Below are 18,728 nucleotides of genomic sequence, written 5' to 3'. Positions count from 1 at the left end.
AAAAAAAAAAAAACGACGCTCCACCGTCAATGAAAGCACCGTCACTGCGCGTCTCGATGTCGCGGTTGCTTTGCGACAAACTAGGGTTGACCACGCCCACTGAGTGATCTTTTGGTACGTTTGACTTCCAGATCACTGCCAAGGTTGGCTGCGGCTTATCGGATGCTAGCTGGCCTGTAGCAGACGGCCTCTACGAGAACGTTTTCTCATCATGCCGATACCCAAAGAGAGCGTTGGAAAACGAAATCGCCTAGTGCTATGATCTTACCTGGCAGGCGAACTCCTTCAGTTCTCTTCAAGCATTCAGGGAATCTCCTTCTTTTCCCCTCTCTCGTTAGGCGGGATGTTCGCACGTTTCTAGCGTGGCTTGGGTATTCCCCCAATCCAAACAGGTCACCTCGTAATCCTCCTAACGCATTTTCTCACCAGATCTCTTTGCTGGCATGGGAGCTTACACCCAAGCTGGGGAATCATATGCCAGCAACCCCCGTATCCTCTCGCAATGGCAGGGGTGGAACGCCGTACCGAGCAACCCAACCTCTCTGGAATATCGTGCATATAACTCACACTGCGGACCTGCCAGAGGCAATGCAACACCAAGCCATTACCAAGTCCAATACATGAGATAACTTTTTGTTTTGGTTTGTTTTAGTAGGCGTGTTGGGAGAGAAGGGTAAACGGCAAAGTTACAGAAGCTCTCCGATAACAAGCTCGTCTGCGAGCTCTCCGTACCCCTTATTCCCCCCTCAGCTGCGCTGAGTATCAGCAATGGCATGATATTTGCAGTATCCAAGATACTATATGCTGCAACCCAACATACCATAGAGGTACTCTCAAGCAGCCAGTGGTCACTGAGCTCTACGACTCCTCCCCTCTTGGTTGCACGTGGAGGAACCGTTCTTCCTCTCCGTCTACTTGTTTACTTGTTGCTCCATACCTCGCAACGTTGCAGCCAGTGGATGCGAGACTGCCAAAGGAGAATCAGGACCAATGATCCTATGATCTGGTAGGTACGACGTTGTGGTGCACATGGTAAGCCTCACGGAACAGCAGGGGAGAAGATCTGGCAGGCAGATGGCGAGGGTTTATCATGCGACCCGCTAACCGATGGGCACGTCGGGGGCTTTGAATTTCCATTCGGCGGCAGTGTCCAGAACTGTCCGCACCTCTACTACCCCTTAAAAAAACCTTTACGGTTGACTGGTTCCTTGGAAGTTCACACTCTGGCTCCGTTGACCGGCGGCCTCCTTGTCAAGCTGGACGTTCTTGTCCAACTTCTTCTGCTCCTCGGCCAGTTTCGCGGCCGTGTCCTCGCCCTTGGCGGCCTCGATCTGCAGCGCCAGGACCTGTAGCTGCAGCTTCAACACCTTGTTCTTGATCTTGCCGTTCTGGAGCGCCTGGCCAGCGGTCGTCTTGGTGCCTCCGGCAGCCTTGATGGCTTCGTTGAAGCCTCCGGCTTTTGTCTCGGCCGCCTCGGCCGTCTTGCGTGCCGCCTTGAGGATTGCGAGATCCTCATCGCTGACGGAAGCCAAATTGGATGTGTCGATCTGACAACGTTAGCGGCAAGGAGCAACGAGGTGGGCGAGTTGTTGGGGGATGCATACTGGGAACTTGGCGTTCACTTCGGCCAGGGCATTGCCGGCAACGCCGTCCGAGACCTGAAATTCCGAGTAGTTCTGGACGGAAAGAACTCCCCGCTTGACTGTGCGGTCCGCGCTGCCGGTTGGGAGTGCGAAGGAGGAGGCGAGGAGGGAGAAGAGGACCGCTGCCTTGAAATACATTGTGACGGTATTGATGGAGATGGAGATGGAGGTGGTGACCTTCGAGAGAAAGACAGACAAGCCGCAAGTGAAGAAGAAGAAAAACAGCCCAGCTGTTGAGAGTTGAAGGATTGAAAAGGAAGAAGGTAGAGAAGCTGAGCCGATGGAGGTGGTTGATGAGGTGTGAGAAACGAGCAATCTTTTTCTGGCTCCGCGGCCACCTTAAGTAGGCATATTGATCCCGAGTGAGCCGTTTCCCTCAGGAGCCTAAAGCAGACAGGCGCCCAGAGTGATTAGCGAAACGCCCTGGCCGTAAAAGAGAGAATCCAATGGGGATCTGACGATCGCTAAGGGACCCAAGACGGAGCAAAACAGACATGGTTTCTATCTAGGCCCTGTCTCAGCCGAGAGCAGGAAGCTACACTATACTGAAGACTGAAGCGCGAAGCGATGTTTGGAGCTTGTCGCAGCGGGTAGCGGTTTCGATCCGATGTGCTTCACCCCCCTGCTCTTGCCCCTGAGGGTCTGCGCCTCAAAACTCCGAGATGGAGCGGGTGAAACGACGGAAACTACCGATCGAGACGACAGCGATCCAAGGCAAAGAGAAAGAGACGAGATGGTAGATTATGTCATCGAATACACAATAACCAGGCAATTTCGGTCCATTCTTCAAATTGTTTCGTTTTAAGTTGTTTCCAGGATCGAGGGATTGCCAACTCTGCTGTGCCTCCCCTGGGTACAAACGAGCCTGGCTTGCAACCGAGGCACATGATTCCTGCTACATTGGAATCAGACAGTGATTGTTATATCCGAGGTTATCATCGAATCTCAATGGTGTTGAGAATGTTGCGATAGAGCCAGGCGATAGCAAGAACCAGCAGCGGGGAAGCGAGAAGGCACTAATATCTTAAAGAGGAGGAACAAGAATGGATCTTATCAGGGTGATTGAGATCTCAGTGCCAGCGCCGTGGTTTGCGCTTTCCTTGTCTGTTTTAGTGGCCGCAAGCATGGTGAGCCTGCTGACCTTCCCCGCATTATTACCCCCGGACTCGTCGCGGAAGCCCGGACAGGGCCGATGCTAACCTGACAACCCGAGTGGAAAGCCGTCACCGACCTGCCGCGAGCCGATAAGAAGAAGCCGCTCGGAAAAGCCGACGCCAGCCATCGCCGGATTCGTAAAATGCATAGACCCAATCGGCCTCCACAAGGAGGATGATAGCTTAGGGCCTCGGGATGTAACAAAGCCCGGGACAAGGTTTCCCATCAAACGCCTGAGATGAAGCCGGTCGATTGAAGAGCTGCTTCTGCTATCTGCCTAGTTGTACTCTTACACCCACGATGCCGTACCCGTCAACCTTTCCGCCGCTCGATATTCCTGAAGCGGTAGATCTCTGGACGCTCCTCCTCGGCGACAGGCATAGGGACTTCCCCGTCACCAAGGAGATTCTAACATGCGGCGAAACCGGCCGTTCGTACACCTGGGCCGATCTGCGCAGCGCCTCCATTGAGTTTGGCAAGGGACTGAAGGCACTCTGGGAATGGAAGAAGGGCGATGTGCTGGCGTTTTATACGCCCAACTCGATTGACGTATCTTGCACACCGAGACTGGCCCCTCCTGAGTATGTTCATGACAGTTAACACCCCTTTCACAGACCCCCATCCTCACGCTGGGCGCACTCTGGGCTGGCGGCACCGTATCCCCCGCCAATCCCCTCTACACCGTCGACGAGTTGGCCTTCCAGCTCCGCGACTCCGGCGCCAAGGGCCTCGTCACCCAGCCCGCCCACCTTGCCACGGCCCTGGCGGCTGCTCAGAAAGCCAACCTGCCACCCGACCGCATCATCCTCCTCGGTCCGAACCGCGATCCCAGCGGCCGCATCCGCCACTTCACCAGCATCCGCAGCCCCGACTCCGCCGGCCACGACGACGCCAGGCCTCCCATCCACCCGCGCACCGACCTCGCCTTTCTCGTCTACAGCTCCGGCACCACGGGTCTGCCCAAGGGCGTCTGCCTGACCCACCGCAACATGGTGTCCAACGTCCTGCAGGCGAGCTACGTCGAGGGCAGCCAGTGGCGGAGCCGGGGCGGGCCGGACGGCCAGGGCGACAAGCAGCTGGGCGTGCTGCCCTTCTTCCACATCTACGGCCTGACCTGCGGCGTGCTGATGTCGGTGTACGAGGGCTGGCAGCTGGTGGTGCTGGAGCGCTTCGACATGGAGCGCGCCCTGCGCGCCATCGAGCGCTATCGCATCACCTTCGCCTACGTCCCGCCCCCCGTCGTCCTGGCCTTCAGCAAGCACCCGGCCGTGGACGGCTACGACCTGACCTCGCTCAAGGTGTTGCACTCGGGCGCCGCCCCGCTGACGAGGGAGCTGACCGAGGCCGTGTGGAACCGCCTGCGCGTGCCGGTGAAGCAGGGGTTCGGCCTGTCCGAGACGAGCGCCGTCGTGTGCTGCCAGGTGGTAGATGAGTGGGCAAAGTTCATGGGGTCTGTCGGGAAGCTGATGCCGAACATGGAGGCCAAGATTGTGGGAGAGGACGGGAGAGAGGTAGCAGACGGAGAAGTAAGCCTTTTTCTATGACACACCCTTCCTACCCCCCCGCCTCCCTTCTTAAGATAGGTACATTTACTGACGTCACCTGCTGTGAAAGGAGGGAGAGTTGTGGCTGAAAGGACCCAACGTGTTTCCCGGATACTTCAAGAACCCAGAGCGCACCAAGGAGGCTTTCTCGCCCGACGGCTTCTTCAAGACGGGGGATGTCTTCAGGCGAGATAGGCATGGGAACTTCTACTGCGTGGACCGGCTCAAGGAGCTCATCAAGTACAGTGAGTTAAAACGCCCGGATCTCTCGTGACGCTCCCGTCGCTCACCGTCCCCGTCTTATCTAGATGGCTACCCCGTCCCACCGGCCGAACTAGAAGGGGTGTTGATCAGCCACCGGGAGGTGGCGGATGCCTGCGTCATTGGAGTCGAGGACGCTGCCAAGGCCACCGAGGTACCCCGGGCGTACGTCGTCCTGCGCGACGGCGTGAAGGCTAGCGAGACCAAGGCACAGGAGCTTGCGGACTGGGTGGCAACCCAAGTCGCTCCCCACAAGAAACTCCGCGGCGGCATACGGTTCGTCGACCAGGTGCCTAAGTCGCCGAGCGGCAAGGTGCTGAGGAGGATAATGCGGGAACGGGCGAAGGAGGAGCAACGGCGCTCGGGTGCCAAGTTGTGACGCGCCGAGACCAGACATCTCTCTCTCTCTCTCTCTCTCCGGGGCTATAACGATGGAACATCACTATTGACTGAATGTATGTAGGGAAGAGATAGTCTATTCATCATGGGAGTCCATCTATCGTCTATTGATCGTATACTCTCACACATTGTATATGATACAAAGATACAAACCTTCGCGCAAGATGCGATGCAAAGGTCTCCTTCCAAGAGGGCAGGAACCACCCGTCCCCCCCCCCCTTCTTAACCCATCCTCTCGGCCTCTTCCATCAGCTTCTCCACGCTGAACCGCGTGTCTCCCTTGCCGAACCATTCCAGCAGCCGCCGCCTCTCCTCGGCCCGCTCCTTGCCCGCCTCCCCCCCGGACCCGTCCCAGCCGCCATAGAACCTCTGCAGGCACATGACCAGCCACTGCGCGTCGGCGACCTTGACCCCCCTGTCCTCGAGGACGGTGCCCTGCATGAGGACGACGCCGGGCCGCTCGGCCGCCCCGTCGCCGCCGCGGTCCATGAGGTCCTTGTAGTGCGTCACGGTGGTGTGGGGCGCCGCGAACTCGCCGCGGGCCTTGTACTCGGCCAGCTGGGTGAAGAGGACGGTGGCGCTGCGCGTGGGCGGGTCCCAGGTCCACTGCAGGAAGTGCATCTCGGCGCCCTGCTCCGGGTGCGGGACGGGCAGGACGAACTGCGGGTGCGTGCGCGCCATCGCCTCCATGGCGGCGAAGGTGGCGGCCGGGATGACGGCGCAGAGCGAGTTGGGCCGCGCCGCGTGGTGCAGCCGCCAGATGGCCGTCAACTCCGCCTGCGGCAGCGCCGAGGCCTTGGGGAGGTCGAGGATCTCGGAGAGCGGCTTTAGCCCGGTGGGCGACGAAGATGATTTTCGTGGTTGGTGCTGTTGCTGTTGCTGCTGCTGTTGTTGTTGTTCTTGACTTGGCTGGGCGGCTGTTGATGAGCACGCAGACTGCGGCGGCGGTGATGATGATGATGATGATGATGATGATGATGACGATGATGATGGCGGTGGGGGTGCTTGTGCGCCGGGTGTTGCGCCGCGTAGAGGAGCGGTGACGGTGTCGGTCTCTTTGCGCAGGTTCTTGATCTTGTCGGCGTAGGCCGCCCTCAGGGATTCGATATCTGGATGGCCTTCCTCGCGGGCCTTACGGTCGAGCTTCTCTCGATACTTTTCGATAACGTTGCGCGGTTGCTGCGTTGTCGCGAGGAAGCGCACGTCGTGAACCTGGGCCCAGCGCCGCTGGTTCGAGGCGTGCAGGACCCGCGGCTGGCAGCTGAGGAAATGCCGCAGCGCCGGTCCGCGAGCGGCGGCCATTGTGTTCGTCAACCGCGGGCAGGCGATCTTCAAGAGGATGCCGGAGATGAGACGAGGTTCGGCGAATTGGATAAGAAAATGATACCGTAACCCAACGTTGAATCTCAACCCTAACCCTTGTCATTTGGATCTAAGCTCCATCTCTCCCCGCGGGGAAGGGTAAGCCGAATAACGTAATAACTGCGTACGCGGGGAGCCTTGACGCCTCGGGCGGCAGCGGCTGAAATGACCCTTATTATCAGTGTAGACTTGGTACCATAACAAGCAATCGTCGGCATACGTGGTCGACGATCCCTTAAAATGGTACCTAGTTAGGTTACACGGCATTACGGATACTTCCCTCTCCCGCATTACCTTTAACCCACGAGGGCCTTCCCCGCCTTTGAACACCCTGGAGCGATCTGTTCCTTTCCCAACAGCGGATTCTTCTTGATTCAAACAAGTTCTCGTTGGACTAGATCGCTGCGTCCTCTTAAAGTGACTTTCCATTAACACCCACGCTGCTATAAGAGCTGTCCGATGTACACGACAAGGAAACGCCAAAGAAGCCATGGGATACGGCGGCACTGAACGACCGCAACCTGTCCGCTCCAGCGCGGCGAATTAGTCGTTGGGGCATGCGTCAACCGAGTTGGTCCAAGCCAACTCCTCGACTAGCCCTGATGATCATCCTCCGCCCTTCCGCCTTCTTCTGTTGAAGAGGCCCACTCCCTCGCAAGAAACCCCCCTCCCAATCAGGATGCCCGCTTACTGTGGCACCACATTTTCCATCTCCCTCAACATGGCCTCCTCAATCATTCCAATTCCCGCAACTCAGGCGTTGACGGGCTTGAAAACCCACCGCTCCGTGTTCTCGGGGAAGGGCACACCGAGCTCAAACAGCTTGGTGATAACGGCTGCGAAATCCCTGAAGAACAGGTCGTTGTCGGCAGCGTACTTCTGAACCCACTCCTTGAACTTCTTGTCCTGGACGAGCGCCATGTCGGCCGGCAGCATCATGAGCGACTTGGTCTTCTTGTCCTCGTACTGTTTCCCGGCGTCAGAGACCTGCCTGCTCCTCGAACCCTTCACGAAACTCGATCGAGCTGACTCACCTGCTTGGGGCCGTTCCACTTCTTCCACTGCCACTTCTCGTCAAGCAGCAGCTTGTAGTAGTCGTTGGTCAGGACGGTGGGCGAGAAGGTCCAGGGGCCGGAGTAGCCGGAGCGGTCGGTGTGGCAGCGGCCGAGAGCGTGCGCGCCAGCCAGAGCAACAATCTCCTGGTCGTTGAAGCCCATGCGATAGAAGATGTTGCGCAGGTGGTCCTGGCCCTGGGCGGCATCAGGGAGGCGGCCGTCGGGGGTGCAGGCGGAGACATCCTTGTCCTGGCGGCCGGCGCGGAAGGGAATCTGGGGGCCCAGCATCTCCTGGATGGCGCAGACGCCAGCGAGGATCCAGAGATCAGAGTAAGAAATCCAAGGGAACTTCTCTGTGATTGTATGTCAGTCGATCGGAGATTTCCCTTTTTTTTTTTTTTTTTTTTTTTTTTTTTTTTTTTTTTTTTTTTTTTGACAATCAATCGTCGCGGGACTTACGCTTCACAGGCTCAAGGAAATCCCGCGCAGCCTTCAGGCCGGCGTTGGCGCCGTGATCGGCCTCCGGAGAGAAGCGCATGGTGGCGCCGTTGCTGCCGCCGGTGCCGGTCTCCTTGTCATAGGTGCCACTGGCGTGCCAAGCGAGACGCAGCAGCACAGGGCCATAGCTGCCATCGTCATAATCCGAGTTCTCCTCGAGGCGGTTCGCAATCTCGTTGTACACGGCCTGGTAGTCCTCGTACTTGGGCTTGAAGACCTGGGGAGTGGCCGAGCTCTGGTTGTTCAGGAAGTACCAGCCACCGGCACCGGCAGCGGCGGCACCGGCAGCCCAGATCCACGCCGACGAGCTGCTCTTCGGAGCAGGCTCCGACGAGTAGAAGCGACGGCCAGCCTGGCGGAATGCCACCCGGGGAGCGGCGGCGAAGGCGGGGCGGGCCGAGGTGCGCAGGGCGCGGGTGAAGGTGCGAGTTGCAGTTGCCATCTGTGGTGTTGCGAAAACGCGATGTCAGATGAGGTGTGCTTCCAACGTGCGTTTGCAGGGTGTGTGTGTGTGGGAGGGGATATCTTGATATGGCGCGATCGCTGATCGCTGATAAGGCGAGGGAGCTGTGATGTGATGATGCGAGGGGGGAAACGGCAGGGCTTGCTCACCTCGAAGCACCGGATATCTCGATATTTAAAGGATTCGGCAGAAGGAGAAGAAAATGGTCCGAAACCGCTGGCCACCGGAGAAGGCGTGGGATGGGGTGGGCGATGCGTAATCAAAAGAAAACGGAGGTGGACGGTACGGGATATCCTTCGGCTTGTTCGCGGAAAATGGGCGAGTGGAATCAAATCGAAAAACCGATATAGGCGGATCCTGAGTGGTCAATTGCAAGCCCATAAGGTGGGTCTTCTACAGTGTGAGACAGGCCAAGGATCGCGGCGGTCCGCGAAACTTTGACGTGACGGATACTCCTGGATCCATCTTCTCGTGGCGGGCAGCGCACGCGGCGCCAGGATATAGCAGACGGAGCCCACCGGGACGGCGCGCCGAGACGTTCATGACGGAGCCGAGTATTCTCCGAGGAGAGCCGAGCAGCAAGGCTCCAGAAGGATGAGCGTCACATTTCTTGAGGCTCATTTTTGCCTCTCGGCCTCCGCAGTACCAGGTATGACTAGCATGTTCATTTAGGAGCGCCGTGATAGGGCAGCTTTGATATTACTACATTGACTCCAGTACTCTACATAACTAGTAAGCGCCAATGTATAATCCGTACTCGGTATAGATTGGATTACATAACATTACATGACACAGCCGCCAGATTGAGTCAGATCATGTGAAAACTCAATTAAAGAAGGCGAAGAGAGCCCTGAGTCAGACTTTGTCCGCAATCTCAAGGCTTGCTATTTCCGCGACATTGAAAATAGAAAGTGGTTTACGATCTCTGCGGTCTTCTGCCTCTTCACCAAACACTCTCATCAACAGCCCTATTCAAATCCGCCGCGCAGTGGCAAAATGCCGTCAGAGCCGATAGTTATAGTTATGTCAGCATGACCTGACACGGAAGGCCGAGCTGGGCGGGCCGGCTCGCCCCCAATGAGTCCTTGACCCACCCCGGATTGGAGGCCAAGAACCAGCAATGGGTCACCCACAGGCAGTTGCATATACCGAGTAGAACAAGCCATGCTGCACAGCAGCAGTGTAATAGTGTGCTTTGCAATATTGGTATGTACTGTTCCGTACCTGAGGGCGTCGGTTGTTATTGTCCAATGATACTACTATATAGGTACGTCGGATATCAAACTCATATTGGAAACTGGCGTTGAATTGGGGGTTCTTTGCTGAATCAATTTGTATTGATTGACCTGATTTATACGAAACAGATTATATTTAGATCGGAACAAAGAAAACAAATAAAACAGGAACACAAGAAAAAGGGACAAAACTTTGGGCTCACAAGAGCATCATCAGAGGCCCAAGCACACGACTGACCAGCACCTTTTGCTCCTCGGAGTCAAATTACAGACAGATCTCTCACCGATGCCTAGCCAGGTAGATAGCTCCCCTGGCATGACACTCATCTTCCGAAAGCGGACGGCCGACTATGCGGCGAAAGCTGTTGCTCACCGCGGGCTTTCTCTCATGTGCCAGAACTCATTTCGAAACGGCTTATTCAAAGCTAGCGGGCCCTTGGGCATTAGGATCCGGGTCCATATGCAACTGGTAGTAGTTGTAGAACCGCCTCTCCGCTTTGGCACGGGTTGCCTCATCAAGGCCCGGAAGACCAGCAGTTTCCTTCGACAGCTTCGCCTTGGTGATGGGGGAAATTGACTGGGGTCTGCATATCCAAGTCAGTGAGTTTCGCGCCGGACCACGAATGCTTCATCACATACCCAAAGAGCTCTCGGTCGATATGGAGGAACTCCTTCATGGCCTGCTTGCCCCCACGCTGTTGCAGGTAGGTCAGGTACACTTGACCGAGTTCCTGCTTGACGCCTGGCGAGAGACGGCTTTTGGTCCGCATCTCGGCAAAGACATTCTTGACCCTCTCGGCATGCTGCGCTTCCAGTTCCGCATTGGTCGGCTGCTCCAGCTCGAACTCGAGCCATTTCTGCCAGAAGTGACGGCTATCGGCGTACCACTCCACATTCTTGGCGAAGGCTGTCCGTGCTTCTTCGACGGAGCCCTTGACCTTCCACAGCAGGAACGCCCATTCAGTAACCAACGCGGCTTTGGTGAAGATGTCAACGACGGGGGAGTCGATCTGAGCCTTGTACACCTCAATCGCTGCATCCAGCCCGCTCTGTCGCCGCTGTAGATTGGCCCACGAGACTATCGCCTCGACGCAATCTGGTAGCTTCGTGAGGATCGCCGCATGGATGTCCCGGGCCACGTCGACCCGGCCACACATCTCCTCGAAATAAGCAAACTGGAGGCGGACACCAGGTCTGCTGATGGGAACAAACAGCGTGGTCGCGCGCAAGTAAATGTTTCGCACCTCTTCCTCCTTGTTATCCTGTGCCGACATCCACCTCGCGTACCGAAGCCAGAACTCATCGTAGAGGGCGCAGGTGACAAGGCACCTCTCGTAGAGGCAAACGATCCTCTGATAGTTGCCCTCTGCTTCCTCAAAGTCGAGGTACTTCCGCCAGTTGGCCAGCTGGGAATGATCGAGCTCTGTGACGTGAAAATACGGCCGCTTGATCTCGGCCTCGTACGTCCACCGCTTGCTCGTCTCCTCCTGGGTGCGCTGGAAGATGAGGTAGAATGAGGCGTCGATCTTCGCCCGGATATCCCGCTCGATTTCCAGTTCGGTCTTTTGCACGCCAAACTGTGCGGCCTCAGCTTCCACTTCGGCGCGATACCGAGCCAACACGTCGGCCGCAACGAGTTCTTCTAGGGGTCGTGTGTGAGCCATCTGCCGGAAGCGTTCAAAGTAGCGAGCATATTGATGCATCGGGATGTGGATAACGCGGTTGAGAATCGCAAAAATCCTATCCTGCGCCTCCTGCCGCGTCTCGTATTCAAGGTACTTGTCCCAGAACGGGTGGGAGAGGAAGTCCAACCCGATATGCGAAGCCGCACGCTCAAACAGTCTGCGATCCGTGTTAGTGGCGAACGCATGCCGCGAGATGGGAAGGGGACGGGTTGGGAAGGGCGTGTAAATACAAGAGGGGACTTGTGTAAACGGTGCGATCCATCCAAAGAGGCCAATACTACATCTCCGGGGAACGTGCGAACGGGAAGTGAGCATGAGGCCACGACACACAGCATGTGATCTGCAGACCACAGCAGAGCCTGGTTAGAATTGTGAGAGAAGGATCCCAGTAGGGGGTGGCAGCCGCCTTTGGTATCTCTCACCATGTCCCGTACGGATGTATGCTTGGAGTCATTCTTGCGGTTCGACGGGCGGCGCGGGCCAGCCTCACAGGTTTGCTGCGGGTGAGGAGGTTATGGGGCAGGGAATGAAACGGTCCGCCTATACTTACTCTCTCACAAGGTGGGGGGTGTGAGTTGTTTCCATTTTGAAAGAACAATACTCGGTCCAGAGGTCGACAGAGTTGGTAATGCTAGCGCAACCTCTTTCATAGACCTATGGAACGCATCAGCCCCGTTGCGGTTCTCCGGTAGCGGTAGGAGAAGCGAATTGCTCTACCATTTCGGCCGACTCGGGCCCTGAGATGTTGAATTCCAGGTCGGCATACTTCTTCCAGTAACCGAAGAGAAGCGGGAACTTGAGGAGAAAGCGGTCGTAAGAGTCGCGAAGCGTCGCCAAAGCTTGGGGACTGGAGTTGCGATTGAGGCCACCCTCGAGGCCTTCGCAGGCGCGAATCAGTTTCTCCCAATTCTCGAAGTTGTCCGGATCCGCCTCCTGGAAGAATGCAGAGTCAGTTGTCTGCGTGACAGACCCGTGGTTGGGCAACTTACCACATCGGCATTGAGGCGCTTAATCTCGGCATTCTCTTCGTCAGTCCCCCCAAAGTTGGTGAAGTCGCCCATCGTTGCGAGTCGTGGATCGGTAATGCTGCTTGGGCTAGTCCGCCTTGAATTCCAAACACAAATACACGGTTGCCGAGGAGAGAATATGGCAATTATGAGTCGTTACGTAGGCTGGTGTCGAGGCGACGAAGCGAGAATGATCAATCGCCGAGCTGTGCAAGCGAGAGAATCAAGAGGCTGGAAGTTGAGGCTGGGCGCAAAAAAGCGGCTGCAGCTTGAAGGACCCACCGATGGTTTGCGCTGGCCACTTCTACACACCATGTGTACGGAGTATGTAATCCGTACAGTATAATACCTTACCTGCTCCGTACGTGTGGTTACGGAGTACGGTACTAAGTTTCGTCCACGCTCCGTAACGAAGACTTGATGTAGGGCCGAAGTGGGGAAGATTATATAATCATTCACGTACTTATATTGCCACTCTGAACGACTTTTTGCGCTTTTCTCCTTTTTTTCTCCCTAGGCTGATGATGATTCAATCACACAAACATGATAGGAAGAGGCTGACTCCCCGAAAACGGGCAGCATGATCTCACCCTTGATTACATATCTGAAGCCTACCTGGATTGGTTATGTTTTGGTGTTCTTACTACTACATGTTCTCTCTTCAACTGGGTGCAAGAAGATTTTGCGACATCATGGAGGGAAGTCTTGACGCTGTAGTTGTGGACGTACTCGGTACAAACGGGGGAAGCACACTCGGACTATCCGCTGCTATTGTATTTTCAAGTTCTGAACCCATGAGACAATGTACGAACGCCCTGAATATGGACAGTTCTGGAGTACTCGCTCTTTTGCACATATCAGCAACCAGCTTTGCCTCTGCCCTCCATAATCTGCTTCTTCTTTGTCTTAGTTAATTCGTAGGAGGTCGAGATCTGGCCAGTCCTGCTCTCGCTGTACCGATGCATATTACTGCGACTCCTTGGGGTCGATTACTTCGAATCAGTGGTATTCGTTGGCTTAAACTCGACCCTCCACGTCTGAAACGCCTATCGTCTTGGTCCTGAGCGAGACGGTTGATCCGGCTTCGAGATCTGCAGAAAGCAAACGGAGAATGCACCGCACTTCACACGGTGCTGGAGAACTTGTGAAGTACTCCGTGGGTGCCCTGGTCAAAGCACCAACAGTACGGAGTACCTAAAGGCATTACTTGTAATTTTGAGTTTCCGTGGGAGAGAACAAGAGCACAAAGTTAGACCACTCTCCGAGCACGGCAAGTGCGTAGGAGGTTACCTGGATGATACCTACCTTACCTTACCTGTACGGAAAAGGTACCTGACCGATCTCTATCAGAGGCGTCAAATGCCGTACAGTAATCCGTGCTCCGTACTCTGCGCAGTAAGTATACGAGCCCCACGTCCGCTCAGCCTGAGCAGGGGTTGGCTGACAGAACATGCAGCTGAAAGCGCCCAGCCGGCCGGACAGGCACGATTAGGCTGTAACTAACTTGGACACCTTGGCAAGCTGTGTCCCCCAACACCATCCCAGCCTAGTTCGAGGCCGAGGGATACCTCAAAACATCGTCCAATATTTACCACCGGGGAAATGACCTTCCCAGTTCCCCACGAGTCTGCACCCAGTTCGGCGAAGCGTCAATTACTCTGAGCTCGCCATGACCTCTCTGCCTTGGGTTTCTCAGGCTGTTTCCGGACCATCTACCGCGCGGCCTTAGTGCCTTATTGCGACTAAGAGAAAGAGCAAAGAGCAGAATATGGACTACAGCGCGCCCTCGGCGGCACTTTGGCCCGGCCAACCCCCGTCTCCCGAGAAGTCCAGCCAAATTCTCATCCGCGAATACCCTCACCGAGCTATTGCAATCGCTTCAAATTCTCACGCCTTGATCCTGCGACACAGCGCAACAGCAAGCGAAGGTTTTGGCAATGGGTTTCTTGCGTCAGTGTCATCGGGCCGCCAGCGGCCAGCTGCCTCTGACAGTAACGTTTCCAAGTGCATGGTGGAGTTCTCTCCAACCTCGGGAAACTTGCTTAACGACTACCGCCCGCTAACGCCGCGACCGATTTACGGAACCCTGGGGCTGATATCGATTGAGCGGGATGTATTCCTCTGCGTCATAACCCAAGCGTCGCGGGTCGCAACGCTGCGCCCTGGCGAGACGGTGGAAAGAATAGAGGCTGTGCAGTTCTTCTGCCTCAATTCGTCCGAATACGATGATGTCGTTTCTTCCGACCCTTACGACGTGGACTCCGATGCGGCCTCGGGATACGGGCAAGGACTGAGCCGAAGAGAGACGCCAACGGAACAACACCCTTGCCAGGAGTTACAGAAACTCCTCGGGAACGGAACATTCTATTATAGTACCGACTTTGATGTCACGAACCGCATGCAAGATAGGTAGGGAACACAGCCTAGACAATCTCCGTCAACGGGCACTGACGGAACTTAGGCCGGCCGATGCTGCGGATTTTGACATAGACAACTTTGACGAATCATTTCTCTGGAATTCTTACATGATACAACCGCTTGTGTTGTTTCGCTCTCGACTGCAGAAAGCGGAGCGGGAGGCGCTGGATGCCTCGCGGATACTAACTTGTGCGATTCGCGGTTTCTGTAGGAGTTGGGCCATCCCACAAAGTGCAGCACCTCTTAGTGCTGCGAAGACGGGCTTGCCATCTTACTTGACTATCATATCGCGATTGTCATGTCGCAGAGCCGGCACGAGGTTCAACTCCCGGGGCATCGACGACGATGGGAACGTGGCCAATTTTGTCGAGACAGAGACAATTTATTGGAGTCCTTCCGGAGTTGTTTTCTCCTATGCTCAAGTGCGAGGCTCAGTACCCGTCTTCTGGGAGCAGGCTGCTGGTCTTCTACCCAACCAACAAAAAATCACCATCACCCGCTCTGCTGACGGGACTCAGCCAGCGTTCGACAAACACTTCTCACAGCTGGAACAAGCATATGGCGCCGTTCACGTTGTCAATCTTCTCAGTGCCACAAAACCCGGCGAGTATGAGCTCACCACTCTCTATCGACTCGGTATCCAAAACTGCCCCCTTAGCAGGCAAGTGGGCAACCAGTCTCGGGATCATGCGTTGCTCAGGGAGACCGAGTATGATTTCCATGCCGAGACCAAGGGCCCGCAGGGCTACGTGGCTGCCAACGAGATCCGTCGGTACATCGAAAATTCAGCCGACGGATTTGCGTACTATCTTGCCCAAGAGTCGGATGATGGAGAGCAGCCCGGCGGCGGCTTAAACGGCCACAAGAAGGCCCGTTATGTTGTGGTGCTACAGCAAGAGGGTGTCTTTAGGACCAATTGCCTTGACTGTCTAGACAGGACAAACCTCATTCAGACAATCATCTCACAAATGGCTGTGGAATCCTTCCTTGGCCACAGAGGGGAGAGAGCACCATCTGACTTCTGGTCTCGGCATGCCAACCTGTGGGCCGACAACGGCGACTCCCTGTCCAAGATTTATGCTGGAACCGGCGCCCTCAAGTCTTCATTCACCCGCACCGGCAAGATGTCTCTTGCTGGTGCCATTGCCGATGTCCGAAAGTCGGCCACCAGACTCTACTATAATAATTTTGCTGATAAAGCGCGACAAATCACCATCGATACCTTGCTTGGGAGACTAGTCGGCCAGACCCCTGTCGTTCTCTTCGACCCTATCAGTGACTATGTGGCTGGCGAGCTGCAACGGCGGAGCGCTGAGTTTTCCACAAACGAGAAGATTCACATGTACGTGCTAACCAACGGGAGTGACCATCGCGGGAAACGCTAACCCCTCTCAGCTTCGTGGGAACCTTCAACCTTAATGGGCGGACCGACGGCATCAACGAGGATCTGTCTCCCTGGCTCTGCCCCCCCGAATTGGGGTCTGTTCAGCCTGAAATCATCGCCATTGGATTTCAGGAGATCGTCGAGCTTAATCCACAGCAAATCATGAACAGCGACCCCTCGAGAAAACAACTGTGGGAGCGAGCCATCAAAAGCACGCTGGACCGTCACTATAACAGAGAAGGGGACGATAAGTACGTCTTGCTGCGGAGTGGTCAACTTGTTGGCGCTGCGTTGTGCATCTTCGTGAAGGCTTCAGTCCTCCATAACATCAAGAATGTGGAAGGCAGCGTCAAGAAGACAGGGATGTCGGGCATGGCTGGCAACAAGGGGGCGGTTGCCATACGACTCGACTACGCAAACACCCCTATCTGCTTTGTGACGGCACATTTAGCAGCCGGTTTTGCCAACTATGAAGAAAGGAATAGAGACTACGCCACTATCGACCAAGGCCTCCACTTTCAGAGGAATAGAGGGATAGCGGACCACGGTAGGGCATTTTTGGATGAAGAAGGCCGTTCTACTGATGCTAACAGCCACTTAGATTCTGTCATCTGGTTTGGCGACTTCAACTACCGGGTTGGACTTGGCCTCGAAGCAGCTAAAGATGCGGTGAAGAGGCGTGATCTCGATCGGCTGTTTGAAAATGATCAATTGAACCTGCAGATGGTGGCCGGACTGGCTTTTCGCTTTTATTCCGAGGCTCGGATCACATTCATGCCGACCTACAAATATGATATCGGAACCGATGACTTTGACAGCTCGTAAGTGCTAGTGCTACCCTACCGATAGTTGGAAGCGTGTCGGCGCTGACAGCAGGTTCAAGCGAGAAAGCACGTATTCCGGCCTGGACCGACCGCATCTTGCGCAAGGGATCAAACCTGCGCCAGCTGGCTTACAACTCGGCGCCTCTCCGTTTCTCCGACCACAGGCCAGTCTACGCCCTTTTCGAGTGTGCTGTCAACATCGTGAATGAAAAGCTGCGGGATAAAATCAGTCGAGAGGTCTACGACCGACGAAAAGCCGAAGTCGGGGGCGGTACGGCGAATTTAGCTCAAAATGAGTCGGATGACGAGGACCTGATAGGATACGATGCTATCGAGCCTGGTCTCCCGCCGGCGAGTTCCGATCGTCAGAAATGGTGGCTAGACAATGGAAAGATGGCGAAGTCTTCCATCAATCCGCCCAAACCAGACAATCCGGGCTCACAAATCATCCTGAACCCGAAGCGGCCGACCAACCCTTACGCCCCCACAGACGAGCCGGACTGGGTCAGCGTTCCTCGGTCCGAGTCTAGGTTGTCGTCGTTTTCTAGCATGTCAACTTCTCCATACGAACACGTCAACCATTCTACACTACTCTCGTCTTCCGCATCGAGCTCGGCCCCGAGAAAGTTGCCACCTCCGTACGAGCCGTCAGCGCTGTCAACCAAAGTAGGAAGAATGCATATCAGCGAGGACAGCAAAAGCTTGCAGGGTGACGGGGCACCTCCGCCGCCGCCGCCGCCGCCACGAAGGCAGGCTACTATGGGCACCGGGCCGACGACCAGCCCCTCGCCTTCTTCCGTTCAGCCGAAGCGAAAACCGGTACATCAGGCAACACCGGCTCCGCCTGTTGGGCCAAAGCCAGGTGCACTTCAAGAGCAGCCGGCAAAGCAGAAGACCGCACCTCCAGTTGCGAAGAAGCCTGCTCATCTCGCCGCCCCGACCTCTTCAGCAAGCAGCGCCTCGGGCAGCTTCACCTCGGATGCGACCGTGAACGGTCTGAAAGGATCGGCAAGCGATCTCCTTCGACAGTCAGCAACTAACATTAACGGTTCGTTGTTTGAGCTGAGCCGGAGCAATACCTCCCCACCAGCGAGGGACGACATCGAAAGGGGGTACACCCCGCCGCTACAGCCCTCCCGGCGGACGAACAGCAGCGCGGGCGGCGTTATGACGAGCCGGATGGTGGCCGCAGGGGGGATCCCACTTGTTGGTTTAGCCGGGCCACCGGATCGGAAGCCACAGTTGCCGGCTAGGAAACCGACTACTCCTTCTTCAGCGGTGTCGATCCAAAAGCAGGCGCCGCCTCCTCCCCCAGCGCCGAGGAGAACGCCGGCGATTGATCTGTTGGGGGACGATGAGGCGATAGAGATGAGCGGGTGGGAGGCTCTGAAACCTTCCTCTTAGGAAGAGCTTGAAGGTTTCTCGAACATCTCGTTTGGTCGACGGCGTTTGGGGTCCGTTTGGGGTATTTCCTAGAAGGCGCGCTGGCTGGTACCATCAAGAGCGCCCGGTTGTCTGGAAACGAGGGGTCACGGTTCACAGTAGAAAGTTAAACAGATGGCTACAGAAAAGGTGCAATTCTAGAGTTGGCTTCTGGATGAGGTTCACGGCGAATGAATGAAGAGAAAGTCCCAGGAAGTGGCTGCTTCACCCAAGTACATCGCTTGAGTATCGTTATATATATATATATACCTTATGCTCTGGGAATGAGCTGCAGCTTGTTCGCATTCGAGCTAATTCTTCGTCATACACTCTCAGGGCCGAAATAGCCAGACAAGAAGCGCGTAAGATCGGC

General features: G+C 55.9%; 7 protein-coding genes across 7 annotated transcripts; 2 read left to right on the top strand and 5 right to left on the bottom strand.

The window, feature by feature from the left end:
* Positions 1-1,093: 1,093 nt before the first annotated feature.
* P884DRAFT_289768 (uncharacterized protein) lies at positions 1,094-2,135 on the bottom strand. Its single transcript, XM_069444014.1, has 2 exons — positions 1,605-2,135; positions 1,094-1,547 (listed from the first exon to the last, which is right to left on the bottom strand). Exons 1-2 carry the CDS (start codon positions 1,779-1,781, stop codon positions 1,191-1,193), a joined length of 534 nt encoding a protein of 177 aa, XP_069300533.1. The 5' UTR covers positions 1,782-2,135; the 3' UTR covers positions 1,094-1,190.
* Positions 2,136-3,098: 963 nt separating this feature from the next.
* P884DRAFT_192845 (uncharacterized protein) lies at positions 3,099-4,982 on the top strand (the record flags this gene model as incomplete). Its single annotated transcript, XM_069437707.1, has 4 exons — positions 3,099-3,347; positions 3,413-4,324; positions 4,413-4,587; positions 4,651-4,982. The coding sequence occupies 4 exons, from the start codon at positions 3,099-3,101 to the stop codon at positions 4,980-4,982; spliced, it is 1,668 nt and encodes a 555-aa protein (XP_069300532.1).
* Positions 4,983-5,224: 242 nt separating this feature from the next.
* Positions 5,225-6,304, bottom strand: P884DRAFT_267126 (ATP11 protein-domain-containing protein; the record flags this gene model as incomplete). The annotated part of the gene is made up of 1 exon (XM_069442079.1): positions 5,225-6,304. The coding sequence occupies one exon, from the start codon at positions 6,302-6,304 to the stop codon at positions 5,225-5,227; it is 1,080 nt and encodes a 359-aa protein (XP_069300531.1).
* A 406-nt stretch (positions 6,305-6,710) lies between these two features.
* Positions 6,711-8,511, bottom strand: P884DRAFT_77913 (heme peroxidase). Its single transcript, XM_069446080.1, has 3 exons — positions 7,879-8,511; positions 7,399-7,772; positions 6,711-7,330 (listed from the first exon to the last, which is right to left on the bottom strand). Exons 1-3 carry the CDS (start codon positions 8,357-8,359, stop codon positions 7,118-7,120), a joined length of 1,068 nt encoding a protein of 355 aa, XP_069300530.1. The 5' UTR covers positions 8,360-8,511; the 3' UTR covers positions 6,711-7,117.
* Positions 8,512-8,529: 18 nt separating this feature from the next.
* On the bottom strand, positions 8,530-8,829 carry P884DRAFT_255435 (uncharacterized protein). The gene has a single exon (XM_069440988.1). The coding sequence runs from the start codon at positions 8,759-8,761 to the stop codon at positions 8,555-8,557; it is 207 nt and encodes a 68-aa protein (XP_069300529.1). The 5' UTR covers positions 8,762-8,829; the 3' UTR covers positions 8,530-8,554.
* Positions 8,830-9,680: 851 nt separating this feature from the next.
* Positions 9,681-12,361, bottom strand: P884DRAFT_237059 (uncharacterized protein; the record flags this gene model as incomplete). The annotated part of the gene is made up of 5 exons (XM_069440020.1): positions 9,681-10,199; positions 10,255-11,457; positions 11,851-11,954; positions 12,018-12,233; positions 12,290-12,361. The coding sequence occupies 5 exons, from the start codon at positions 12,359-12,361 to the stop codon at positions 10,031-10,033; spliced, it is 1,764 nt and encodes a 587-aa protein (XP_069300528.1). The 3' UTR covers positions 9,681-10,030.
* A 1,495-nt stretch (positions 12,362-13,856) lies between these two features.
* On the top strand, positions 13,857-18,637 carry P884DRAFT_217469 (SacI homology domain-containing protein). The gene is made up of 5 exons (XM_069439351.1): positions 13,857-14,716; positions 14,769-16,067; positions 16,121-16,656; positions 16,711-16,930; positions 16,993-18,637. The coding sequence occupies exons 1-5, from the start codon at positions 14,076-14,078 to the stop codon at positions 18,335-18,337; spliced, it is 4,041 nt and encodes a 1,346-aa protein (XP_069300527.1). The 5' UTR covers positions 13,857-14,075; the 3' UTR covers positions 18,338-18,637.
* The last annotated feature ends 91 nt before the right edge of the window (positions 18,638-18,728 follow it).

This window comes from Thermothelomyces heterothallicus, assembly GCF_042370625.1.
Source record: "Thermothelomyces heterothallicus CBS 202.75 unplaced genomic scaffold P884_scaffold_3, whole genome shotgun sequence".
Classification (NCBI taxonomy): Eukaryota; Fungi; Ascomycota; class Sordariomycetes; order Sordariales; family Chaetomiaceae; genus Thermothelomyces; species Thermothelomyces heterothallicus.
Note: the sequence above shows the minus strand (reverse complement) of the source record. Positions and strands in the feature narration are given on the sequence as shown.